We start from the raw sequence: 13,244 nt of genomic DNA, 5'->3' as shown, positions 1-13,244 counted from the left end.
TGAAATTGGTGAATCCCTTGGATTAGGGACTGATTACTGTGCATGTGTGGATGATTTCTATCTCTCTTTGAGTATAGTTTGGTTCATAATTTTTATTGATCCAGCCCTAACATGTGTCGGCCTGGACCCGCACAGATTCCCCTTAATTGAATGTTTGGACTTGTGTGGGATGTGAAATTTTAATATGAATTGTTTTGAATTAGTATGATCTTAAGTCTGAAATCTTGCACATCATATCTGAATTTCATGTCACGCCCCAAACTCGGAAACCGAGCTCACAAAATTTTCGATCGCCGAATCCGGCGCCGACAGCCTCCGTAGAACCCCATTCTCGGCTCCCAGCGCCCATTCGCCAGGTTCCGATCCTGGATGCTACGAGGAGGATTTTCAACACCAGTTTGATTCGTAATAAGCATAACTAAAGGCATAACCCACAAACAACAACCAAAAATTCCATCACATTTCCATTATGATCAAAAACTTTAAAAGTACAATGAGCATAAAGGGAAATACAATGATAATAACTAAAAAGCTCCGAGATGATCTGCAAAGCGCTCCTACCTCAGCGCTGCTGCGCTCCAACATCACCTGCACGCAACGGTCGTGCATAAGCTTATGGAAAGCTTAGAGGGCGGTGAAAGTGTGTGCACAAGGTAGTAGTTATGCAGTATCAGAGTAATGCGAAATATGCTGATGAATCCATGAATGCTATTAGCCGTACCAAGGCCATGCGGTGCAAGGCATGAATGATGTCGACCGTATCAAGGCTATGCGGTGCGAAATGCAACTCAAGCATGCGAATCCTCATCTAAGTCCACATATCAATATAGCTCAACTCTGGAATATCACCGGGGTCTAGTACACTCCAACCAGATTGCCGCCCCATCGCACGCAATAAGGTGAGTGGAAGAGACCTCACTATCCGCCTACTAATATCGGGCTCGGCTCGTTAATAGCAGACCCATTCCTCGAGCTGGTCAGACTCAGCCTAGTTTTGCCCCCTCCTCTAGGGCGGGTAAGGCTGCACCCCCTTCCAACCGACCACAACACAGTGGAAAGCGCAACCGTCTGGTAATCAGTACTCGGCGCTCATGCACCCACTCGGTCTAGACGTTGGAGCAACCTCTTGGTACTATAAGGGTTTAGGGACTTTCACCCAGGGATATTGATAGCACCCCATGTAAAACAAGATTTTCGGTATCCAATCCTGCCAACCACGATACGCCTGTGGAGGCTACAGCCCTGATGTCGCTAGGGCGTATAGTACCATATCACACAATGCGAATGCATGAATCACACTATCCAGTCATGCAGCAGTCCTGCGCATATCGTGCGCTCATGTAGGGCAGCACCGCTTATCCGGGAGCCCATAAACAATCTGCCCGAAGGCATATGCTATGATCAGTCACTTCTCATATTAAGCATACATATGATGCGTCTGATAGTGAATCATGGAACTATACTAAGCATGTTATATGGTAATGGATGCAGTTCATAACGAAGATGGGCTTAGACGGCCTACACATTACATGTACGAGCCTATCAATGAGCCCTAGGGAGAGTCATAATGTGGACATTTAACCAACACTATACTTGCAATGTGGACGTCAAACCAACATTACTCCCAAGGCATAGCCCGTCGTAAACATCATTGCATAAACCATGTTGGGATCACACATTACAATGGACCTTAGGTACATCCCATTGGGCCTTCATTATATCAAATGGGCCGTATCACATGGGCCTTACATTCGTCAAATGGGCTGCATTAATGGGCCTCACCAACAGGCCCTACGTACATTGCAATGGGCCATAACCCATTGGGCCTTAAAATACATCACAATAGGCCTAATCACATGGGCCTTATGTATATTAAATGGGCCGCACCAATTAGGCCCCATACACATCTAATGGGCCACACCCAACAAAAGTGGTGGTGATGATTTCCACCATTAAAATTCCTAAGGCCCACCATGAAATATGTTTCCCATCAACCCCTTCCATAATTTACATAGTGATAGATGGAGTGGGGTCAATATCAACTTGATGGGAAACTGCTATGGCCCCTTGGAAATTTTGAACAGTGGGCGTCATTGGCCACTACTTTGAATGGTGGGGTCAACTTGAATTTTAGATCTGGCCTATTCCTTAACTCCTGACATAAAATGAGCTCTCAAAATGGATGGACGGTTTTGGATGCAACACTTGCATCATGGTGGGGGGTCCACATGAAGGCCCACCACCCAGTATATTATATATAATATAATATATAATTTATATATAGTATATACAATATTATATATAATATAATATTATACACACACACACACACACACACACACACACACACGCCCACACACATGCACACACCCACCGTCCCCTGGACGTTGGGGATAGAACAGGTCCACATGAAGGCCCACCACCCAGTATATTATATATAATATAATATATAATTTATATATAGTATATACAATATTATACACACACACACACACGCCCACACACACGCACACACCCACCGTCCCCTGGACGGTGGGGATAGAACACATAAATCACCGTGGGCTCCACCGTCCGCCTGGACGGTGGGAATGAAACACATATATCACTGTGGGCTCCACGTGGGGCCCACCATAATGTTTATACGCCATCCAACCCGTTGATAAGGTCACGTAGACCTAGATGAAGAGTGAAAACAAATTTCATCCTGATCCAAAACTTCTGTGGACCCAAAAAGGGTCTCGAAGGTCGCCGTTCAATCCCACTGTTTCTTATGATGTGGGCCACCTGAGCTTTAGATCAGGCTGATTTTTGGAGTGGGCCCACTTCAGGGAGTGGCCCACCCGATGAACGGTGTGGATATAAAATATACATCATGGTGGGGCCCACGGCAGGGGCCGTGGGTTCCTGCTTTCCGCCCGCCCGCCTACAGCGCAGGCGCTGCCTGCGCCTCTGGCAGCAGCAGCGGCTGCTGCTTGTTATATATATATATATATATATATATATGGCTGCTGCTTGTTATATATATATATATATTTTTTTTTTAAAAAGAAAACCAATTTTTTTTGCAGTTTTTCACGTGTAGGGCCCGCATCGGATGAATCCAACCTTGCCATTGTTTCCCATATCTCAATACGAGCCAAACAAGCCCAATATTTAATATCTTTTGGTGCATTAAAACATCAGGTGAATTTTTAACGGTAACAACCACCGTTTGCTATGCTGTGGCCCACCAGGACATCGGATTGAGTTCAATTTTCAACTCAACGTCTAAAATGAGCTAGGGAGAGGAATGGACGGTATAGATCAAAAACATACATCAAGCCTATATGAGTGGGTCACCCCATGAGCTTGAAAACAAGCTACTAGTGGTGTTTTACCAGTGATGTCCAGCGTCCTTGGACGCTGGACGGATCCTCACAGCACATGCATGGAGGGCTTTGCTCAAGTGGGCCACCTCATGATGAATGGTGTGGGTACAACACATAAAAGGTGGGCCCCACTTTTAGATATTTTGGATAAAAAAATACATACCTCGTGGTGGGGTCCATCCAGGTGGGCCACACAACCACATCATCATCACATAAAAAAATTAGGAAAAGAGGGAGAGAGAGAGAGGAAGAAAGAGAGAGTGGGACACGCGTGATGGAGGGCTCCGCCACTATGAGCCCTCCCTTGCACTAAATCATATATCAAGTGGGTCCCATAACATGTGGGCCCAATAAATCAAAGATCAACGGTTGAGATCCCTTCTCCACCAAAATGGAAGGTCTAGATGACCTCTAGCCATGCAAATAAAATAAACATCATGATGGGGTCCATGGAGAATGGCCGCATCATGGAATGATCATGTGGATCAAGGTGGGCCATCGGCCACACCTAGGGTCCAAAGTGAGATCCATACCATCAATCCGTAGGCCTCACTTGGCCCATCTTAAAAACATGCAAATCTAAGCCTATGAAGCACCCACCATTCGATCTTCTTGCTCCCTTGGCTTTCTTTGCTCCTTAGCTTCGATCTTAATGGAGGAGATGAGGTTTGGATGGTTGAGATGGGAGATGAAAGGGTAAGGAAAGGTGGGCCACACTTGTGGCTCTCTTGGATTGGAAGAGCTTGGACGTATGGAGGTTTTTGGGTTACTTGGATTGTGATTTGAAAATGAAGGAGAGAGAGAGTTGTAAAGAGAGATGGGTGATGGAGTGATGGAGTGATGGATGGGAGAGAGAGGGATGGGTGTGTAAGGCTTCTTTTGACTTTTGTGGTTACTTGGTGTAAGAAAGGCATGGGTGTGTAAGAGACTTTTTGACTTTGGGGTTGCTTGGGGATGGGTGAAAGGTGATGTGTACTTGACATGATGGGATGGATTGAGTGATTGATTGATGTGACATCTCGTAGAGATTCTCTCGTAATTCGCATGCGCGGCGTTTTCCTCGCACCGAACGCTGGCCCTGGCCAAAGTATCGGATAGGCGCGCGAGACACGGCATCGGAACCGCGGCGACGGCGCGGTCGTAGGGGTACAAGTCTTGGGTTGACGGCATGTGACACAGGGTCACGTGCAAATGCTGGTTAAGGATCGAAGGTTGCCGGAATTCGATCGGAAAGACCGCGGAAGTCTACGGAATGGTACAGTCTAGGATACGGGGCTTACATTTCATGTCCTGCATCAGCTTTTCTTGACCATCGGGCCCACTCTTTTGAATCAAAACTTCGTTTTCTAATTAGGAGGCCCTCCCTGGTCGTCATCATTAAGCTAGATCGACGGTGGGGCCGTCCTTCGTAGGGGGGTGGTGTGCGTGCACGTGTGGGCAGCGTGATGTCCCCATCACCATGGCCATTACCAGACTTTACTTCCCACCCATTGCCTTCTTTTCCATTAGTACCTGGTTGGAAAGAAGAGATTGAGGATGTTCTGGGCCACTAAACAGTCTCTACCCGCCATGGAGGATATCAGAAATACCTTGTGAAGTGGAAGAACAGGCCAGAGTCAGACAACACTTGGATTACTGAGGCAGAGTTCCAGCGCATTGATCCTGACCTCCTCGAGCGTTATCACAGCTTTATTTCGCCAGTGGCGAATTCTTCTTAGCCGGAGAGAATTGATGGGGACTTCAGATGACCTACTCGAGTGTACCAGAGATGAAGACGATCACCCACACTAGCACAGCTTTCTTTGTGGATGAAGACGAGTTCCAGATGGGGCCAGCCGGGCCATTTTGAAGACCCCACATGCATATCCATTGGACGTGCATCAGGAAGACTCCACCTTGGGATGATGCATGTGGGCTGCTTAGGAGACTATACTAGTCATAAGATTTCTATTTCGTGTCGATCCAACCGTTGGATCTTGTCGATCAGGCCATCGGGCCACCAGATCTTTTAGATTTGGGCCCCTTGGACTCTGATCTTGCTTTCTTTATAGTTTTTGGTATTTTTAGGAGTTATTTGATGATTGAGATTGATAATATATGTTTTAGTTTTCTTATTTTGGATGATGGGCCACCTTACTTAAGTGAGTGACATAGTTGTAATTATGCTGGATTTTAATTTCGAAATTTTTATTATAAAAGCGGGGGGGAGGGGGTGAGTTCTAACCCTAGTGGTGTTATTGAGAAGAAAAAAAAAGAAGAGTGGAGCTCTCTTGTGTGAATGAATTTTCCTCCTTATTTTCCAGGGTTTTTTTTTTTAATTAAAAAAAAAACCCCTCCCTTCCAGTTAAATTGTGGAAGGGTAGAAGCTTGTTTGGTAGTGGATTCCAAGGTACATCCTTCCTCTTCCTTTTCTTCGAAAGGTATTCTCCTCCTCTTGTCTTCCTCTTTTCCCTTCCATTATAATCTTCTAAACCCTAGATATTCAACTTCTTATTTTCCTCAATTTCTAGAAAACCCTAATTCTAAAATCCCCAATTCCCATGAACCCTAATTCTCCATATTTCAGATTTTCCCCTTCCTAACCCTAATCATAAAACCTACTAGTCATTCCCTTGAGTGTGAAACGTGCCTACGCTAGATTGGAAGTCCCTACTTCCAACTGGGCCACTCTTGTTCTATTTTATATTTTCGTACACCGTGTATGTGAAAACCTAGGATCTTCATGTTGTAAATTTGAATATTTGAATCTATTATGAGAATATGCTTGATTTTACATGTTGATTGTTGAAATTAATGTGTAATTGATCTCTTATCATGCATCGTAGGATAGTTTCCATCATCCTGCATCACTCTCAAACTAACTTAACCTGCAGAAATTGTAGTTGGGCTCTGCACTCAAAGCCTGGTGAAACACAGTTGACTGGGCTGAGTTCTGGGCCAATCAGCAACTCTCTGAACATTGCTATGATTCTATTAACCCCAATTTTAATTCTTCGTAACAAGTTTTATTTTTATATTAAGTATCAGAATACTAGCAAAAAATATTACCAGATATATAAATATTTTAAATTCTTCAATTTTATTTTAACTCTCGTGCTTTCTGAATATCTCCCATTGTCTGTGTGTTGATGGAAGGAAGGTAGAGATGAGACCATAATTGTTAGTATGCTTTTTAAATGCATAAATCACTCATATGTCCTTTTATTTGTTTCTTTTTTTCTTCTTCTTCTTCTTCTAATTTTAGGATTTCTATCATTTAGTCTTCTTTAGTAGCATAGCCTGCACAATAACCGGGACATGATGATGATGATGAGTATTCTCCAGTAGCATGCTAACCACAGTTTTCCCAAATAGGTATGCCCGGCTTTACAGCTTATGCTGGATTTTATGAGGTCTGCTCGCCGAAAAAGGGGGAGTATGTTTTTGTCTCTGCAGCATCTGGAGCAGTTGGCCAACTTGTTGGCCAGCTTGCCAAGATATATGGCTGTTATGTTGTTGGAAGTGCTGGCACAAAACAGAAGGCAGGTCTTTTGTTGGAATTGCCTTTAGCCTTATTTGCATTGAGGTATATTCCATTTACGATGCAAATAAAATTTCAATGATATGTTTCAGGTTAATCTTCTGAAGAACAAGTTAGGCTTTGATGAAGCTTTCAATTACAAAGAGGAGCCAGACTTGGATGCGGCCTTGAAAAGGTCAGTTTTTGAAATTCATATGCAATGTGCTTCTAAAATCTTACTTTTTCCGTATTGGAAATATCACATTCTGCAAATCTTGTGAGAAAATCTTGAATATGACTTGAGACTATCCATGCATTCTTCATATTGCTTTTGTTCATGCTACATGTATATTAGGGGAAAGGAGCAATTACATCCTACTAATGCTTTAAGCCTCCGAACAGTCCATCTTCAGATTTTCCCCCTTCTTAGAAAACCCATCCTTACCAGCCCCTGCAAATAAATAAATAAATAAATAATCTGTGTCCATTAATTTTCTATTATTCTTTGTATTCGCTTCTACACTCTTGTTGTCTCTTCATCTCCTTCTCTCTTTAAGAGATTCCAGAGACATGCATGTTGTTAACAGATGTCTTAAATCTCAGAAAATTCGAATAGCCCGGAGAAAGTTCGGCTGAAAGTCCAGCAACAATGTATTTTGGAATTTCTGAGAAATTCGACTAGTCGAAGGGCACCCTTCGACTAGCCCTAGCTCTGGTTCAACTAGTCGAAGGTTGCGCAGACTGCACACGGACTACGTAAATTTGAGGCGGTTTCCGGACTATTCCAAGTCGGTGCGAAAGTTGGGATTTCCCAACTATTAGTAGGAGTCCCTAAGGCCATTCTAAATTAATTTTAAAGCTTCTTAAAGTTATTTTAAGATATTCCAAGGGTTCTAGGGTTTACAAAGGGTGTAGCAAGGGTGAGATTCGAGATTATTCGAATCGGGTAAGTCCTTTCTTTTTGTAATTTCTGCTTTCATAGTGAAGATCTGTCACTTTGTGCCGTGATTTTTTTCCCGAAAAAGGTTTTCCACGTTAAATCTTTGTGGTCTCTTGTGTTTGCTTTGTACTCTTGGATTGCTATCATAGATCCATCTCTGTGTGATTCCACAGAACAATTCCCAACAATGCACTGGCTTGAGTGCACCTGCTCACCCACCCACATCCACATACCAACATGAGAGATCCGAGGTGCTTATCAGGTGGGCAACACAATGTAGGTCTTATGGGCTGGGCAAAACTTTTTTAGCCAGCCTTATAAGTAATTGCCAACACCTTGCATGGCCTAGGAGATGAGTGACCAACTTGATTTTTTACTTTTGTGTATGTTCATGATGTGCCCCACCTAAGGTTGTCAACGGGCCAGGCTTGGATAGGTCTCGGCCCAGATTTTGAACTGTTTTGGGCCGGGCCGTTGGGCCAGCCCGTTCAAAATTCTGATTTTTCAGGCCCGAGCCTAGCCCTGCTGAGTGAGCAGCTTGGATGTTGCAATTGTGCACTCGCCATGCACTTGCCAAGTACACTTTGCACAGAAAAAAGAAAAAAGAAAAAAAAGAAAGAGAAGAAAAGAAAAGAAAAAGAATTTACTTCTCTATCAGTTTTGCACCATTTTAAAAACAATAGTGACTCTTCAAACATACATGTGGTATAGTACTTGTAAGGCAATCTAGATCATCTAATGGCTGAATTATGTAAGATATATTAACAAATCTATTTTTTCCCTTGTAATTTTGGACTACTAATATTTAACTTCTAACCATCCATTTGATAGCCATTAACTAAGTGGTTAGGATTTCTTGATCGATACAATTTTAGAGAGATGCTCCATTCACAATTGAACCCACAAGTTTGATGGTTTGAATAGTTCTACATACATCACTACCATGTTTTTTGAGGATGAGTCTTTGCCATTTTCAAAAGTGCAGAGCTAAGGTGCAAGTCTGGGCCCATGAGAAGAATGTAATCCTCTATAACACTTGTTTTACATTGGTGAAAACACACAAGCTCTATGGGCCTACCACGTTACTTGTGTTACATCCACTCTGTCCATCAGGTGTGGTCCTCAATGGTAGTCCCTGGGGCCAAACATCAGTCAGATAGACAATTCAGATGGACCACACCACATGAAACAATAGGGATCGGATGCCAAACAAAGTTTTTGTGTGGGGCCACAATGGTGTTTGCCTTTCATCAAAACCAATCATCAGGGGTGGCTCCCAAGATGAATATAGAAAAATCAGCCTGATCTGGGCCACACCACGCGAACTTAAGAGGTTTTATGCATAATTTTACAATGTTGCCACTGGTCTAGCTGATATGAATTTTGTATTGAGCTAATATTTTGTATGAATGATGAAATCAAGGGATCTCACTTGATGGGTGGGGTTGATTCCATATACAATATGGTGGTCCCATGGAGTTTGAGTGCTTTACAGCTATGTGGAATTGACGATTGTGTCTTTAGTCAACAAGTTTGCAATAGGACAACCAACTTGTGGTTCACCACCATGACTCATCCTTCTCACGGGTCGCACTCATGCAGCTATCTAGACCATCTAAATTGCGTGGTGCATTTTGGACAGAACATCATCTAAACCCAATGAATTGGTTGGCTACATGAATCCTTCTTCGCCATTCCACTCCATCAAGGGCCATATATCTTAAAATAAAGCAATCTTAACCATTCATTTTATGGATATCAAAGTAGATTATTAAAAGTAAAATAGCGAGTGGTCCAAACTGTGATGGAAAATAGACAGTCACAATCATGTTCTTGGTATGATTTTTTGAGTCATGCTCTATCCCCAGTTAGTGATGTGAACAGTCTAGACTAATGTACAGCTATGCCATGTGTATGGTTGATGAGGCACCCACTTTTAAGATGAGGTGAATTATTATATAAATGGGCTTGTGAAGAGGGGCATAACTGTAATTAGAAAAATATTTAATGAGTTTCCTCCATTTTCTCTGATACAAGGAGCAGTCACTAAAACACAAGGGGTGGTTTGGAACAAACATTAAAAAGGGAAGTGGTTGGTCAGAAGCTCAAGCCAAGGGGGCTTTTCAGTCTTAATACCTATATTATAATGCCCCTTAGATGAGGAGAACACAAAATGTTGTCTTTTGAGTTGTATAGCTTCCCCCATGTTGGTTAGACAGTTATTTCAGTATTATCAAGTGGAAATTTGCTTGAATTGCCATCTTCTAACATGCGGATGCTGTCACTTTTCAAGTAGCTGTTTGATTGTGATAACTTTCTTTTTCTCCACTGATTTCGTGCATGGTATTAGATCCAACTATCATGGGCCAGAGGCTGTCTAATTTGAACTAAAATTCCGAACTTTGATAATTGACTCAGAACTCGGTGGAGTCAACTCAGTTTGGCCTATCTTTGAGTACATAGTCCATCTTTGATTTGATAAAAGATAGGCTGCATCAACCATCATATTACCTTATTCTTATAAAATCATTTTCTTCGATGGACTAAACTTGAAAATCATGATTCGAGTATGAGTTTAATGTCAGAATGGCCAAAATTGCCTGGTTGAAATGAGAGCATTGTTCGAGGGCCTTTCTCAGTGTTTGCAACAAGCCTTCTCCAAGATAGAGGTTGAAAGCGACTCTAAATTAGTAGTGGAGGAGCTGAACAACAGATGTCTGTCCAAATGGAAATGGTGGTATTGGAGAACTAGGATTGACAAGCTACTTCAGAGGGGCCAGTTGCGTATTGTCCATGTTCTTTGGGAAGGAAACACATGGGCTGATGGTTTGGCTCGTATGGGAAGTGAGACCCAATGTAAAAAGATCTTTTCTCCGTTGGAGCTTCCGCAGTCCATCTGAAGTCTACTTTTTCTTGATCGGGTGGGCCTGGGGAATATTAGAGAAAGGGGAGAGTACATAAGTAGGTTTTTGCTTTTCTCGGTTCTTCTTTGGGTATATGATAGGTTGGCCCAAGGTTGTTTTTGTGCCTTGGGCTGACCTGAATGTCTAGCGTGCCTGTATAGTCCCCTCAGTTGTTTGCAATAAAATCTTCTCTTAAAAAAAAAAAATAAAAAAATTGCCTGGTTGGCTGACAAAATACTTGCTTATTGATGAAATTTCAACTGGGTCTAATATATTGGTTGGCTGTTTTTAAAATTGGAATTTGCACATGGTACCTGGAGCTCAGTCAACCTGAATCAATTCGTGATCTTTTGAACATAACGGAATATTATGAAATGATGTCTCTTGCACATGCTATTATCCATTCTAAGAACTAAGTCTTTCCATCTTTTGTCTAGTGGTTCTAGATCTATGTATTTGCAGTTTTGCACATGTGAGAAATGAGTAATGCTTTTATGACATGCACTTCATACAAGCTCTACTAAGTGCTTAAAATTTTTAATTACTAAGAAGTGTTTGTAAAATTAAGTGTACTGTACATGTGGCATACATGTATATTTTTGAGGACAGTTGATCTGGTTAGCCACCCTGTTGATGGCAATGGGCCAAGAGTTGCAGTTGATTGGACTGCACTGACCATCTCATTGTTGTCAGTATTGTCCACTCAGCGTGGACCATTCTTCATCTTTTGAGCTAACTGTCCCTTTTTTCTTGCCGCTGGTTGGATGGGTACCAGTCTGATTGCCTTCCCTTTTGGTGTATGGCCCTTCCACAGTGGTTCACCAAATCAACAGTTGTGATCACCATGCACAAGTGCCACATGTTCAATAGAGATGTTTTTGGTGCATGCATGCTTCATTGAACTCCATGAAGCACGCATACATCCGGCAGCATTCCTCTCAGGAAAGATGTCATTCTTAACTGTCTAGTGTTTCTAGTTGCAAGAGTTTTCTACTCATGCTGCCAAAACTGCTCCAAAATCTCACAATTCTATATGGATTTGGACTAAAACAACAAAAATTTTTCAACTACATGTTTCCGCTAACAGGTGTCTTCCTCAAGGCATCGACATCTATTTTGATAATGTGGGTGGAGCCATGCTTGACGCCGTGCTTCTAAACATGAGATTGCATGGCCGGATTGCTGTATGTGGGATGGTATCACAGAAGAGCATGTCTGGTGCGGAAGGAATCCATAACTTGTTCATGCTTATCACGAAACGCGTAAGGATGCGAGGGTTTCTGCAGAGCGATTATCTGAATCTGTTTCCACAGTTTGTGGATCAGATTATCAATTACTACAAGCAAGGGAAAATTGTATACATAGAAGACATGAATGAAGGCCTTGAAAGTGCTCCAGCAGCCCTTGTCGGGCTATTCTCTGGTAAAAATGTTGGTAAGCAGGTCATATGTGTCTCTGCTGATTGAGTTGCGTATTTTTCTCTTATCTGTAATTGTATCTTTATTCATGTCCTCCTTGATTATGGAGGCATGATTTTCCCTAAAATTAGAAAGAATCCTTTAGCTCTGATGGACCATTGCATACAAGTGGGGCTCACGTGATCCAGAGTGTTAATCTGATGGGTGGGGTGTTAATTAATGTAGATGGTGTTTGCCCCTAAATTCTTCTATATATACTAGAAGATCCTTAGCCTTTCTAATCAGTGGCCTGAAATAGATGGTTAAGAAAAAATAATCAATGGCACAGAGAAGGCCAAATATTGCTCAGCTAATGACTCTTAATCTTGAACTCTGGGGTTTTGATAGCGTATGGCGTGCTACCCCTTACCACAGTGGGTATAGGGGCCAGTTCCTCCCACCTATATTGATCTGAACCTTTCATGTTCTCATTACTGCTAGGGAAAGAAATATGGAGGGAGCGAATGGGAGAGGGGATAGAGAGAGGAGATTTGGAAAGGGGGTGGGGGGGCTTCCCCAATATACATCTCAATATAACTGATTTTTTGAATTGACATCTTAAAATGAGCTGATGCAACAAATGCATGAAAGTGATATCACAGAGTCGTCAAGGTGGGGTGCATAGTAATTGTAACTTTGGTAATAGTCCTACCTGCATTAAAAGAAGTGAAAGAAAGCAGGTACAATGTATGCTATTCCTTGTGCAATAAAATCTTTGCCAACTGGCTATATTTTTGTGATGAATTCACCCTCTCTTAACCAATGCTATAAAGACTAATTACAAGGGCAAAAGTGTTCAAAGCTATTGGCGTTATATATAGTAGATATGTAGAAGCTATTATCTTACTATCATGATTCATTGGTGTCCTCGACTTGTGAATCTTGGATGCGAGCCATTAAATATTCATCTTCTTGCTCAACAAATGTTTTCTTCACTATAGCCTTGGTAGCATAAAAGTCAGATCATGAAAGATGTAGATCATCATTTAAGATGCACCTCAGGGGTGGAGGTGAGCCACCTACCCTACTGTGGTAGGTAGAGCTGGGCACGGGATGACTCGACTAGGCAAACTCAAC

At 42.3% G+C, this 13,244-nt stretch overlaps 1 protein-coding gene across 1 annotated transcript in view; it reads left to right on the top strand.

The window, feature by feature from the left end:
- LOC131240259 (2-alkenal reductase (NADP(+)-dependent)-like) overlaps positions 1–12,279 on the top strand; it is a 43,476-nt gene extending 31,197 nt beyond the window's left edge. Inside the window, exons 3-5 of the mRNA XM_058238381.1 lie at positions 6,723–6,889; positions 6,981–7,063; positions 11,798–12,279. Of these exons, the coding sequence (XP_058094364.1) occupies positions 6,723–6,889; positions 6,981–7,063; positions 11,798–12,176 (629 nt within the window). The 3' untranslated portion in view covers positions 12,177–12,279. The remainder of the gene's footprint in view (positions 1–6,722; positions 6,890–6,980; positions 7,064–11,797) is intronic.
- The last annotated feature ends 965 nt before the right edge of the window (positions 12,280–13,244 follow it).

The sequence above is a fragment of the Magnolia sinica genome, chromosome 3 (assembly GCF_029962835.1).
Source record: "Magnolia sinica isolate HGM2019 chromosome 3, MsV1, whole genome shotgun sequence".
Classification (NCBI taxonomy): domain Eukaryota; kingdom Viridiplantae; phylum Streptophyta; class Magnoliopsida; order Magnoliales; family Magnoliaceae; genus Magnolia; species Magnolia sinica.
Note: the sequence above shows the minus strand (reverse complement) of the source record. Positions and strands in the feature narration are given on the sequence as shown.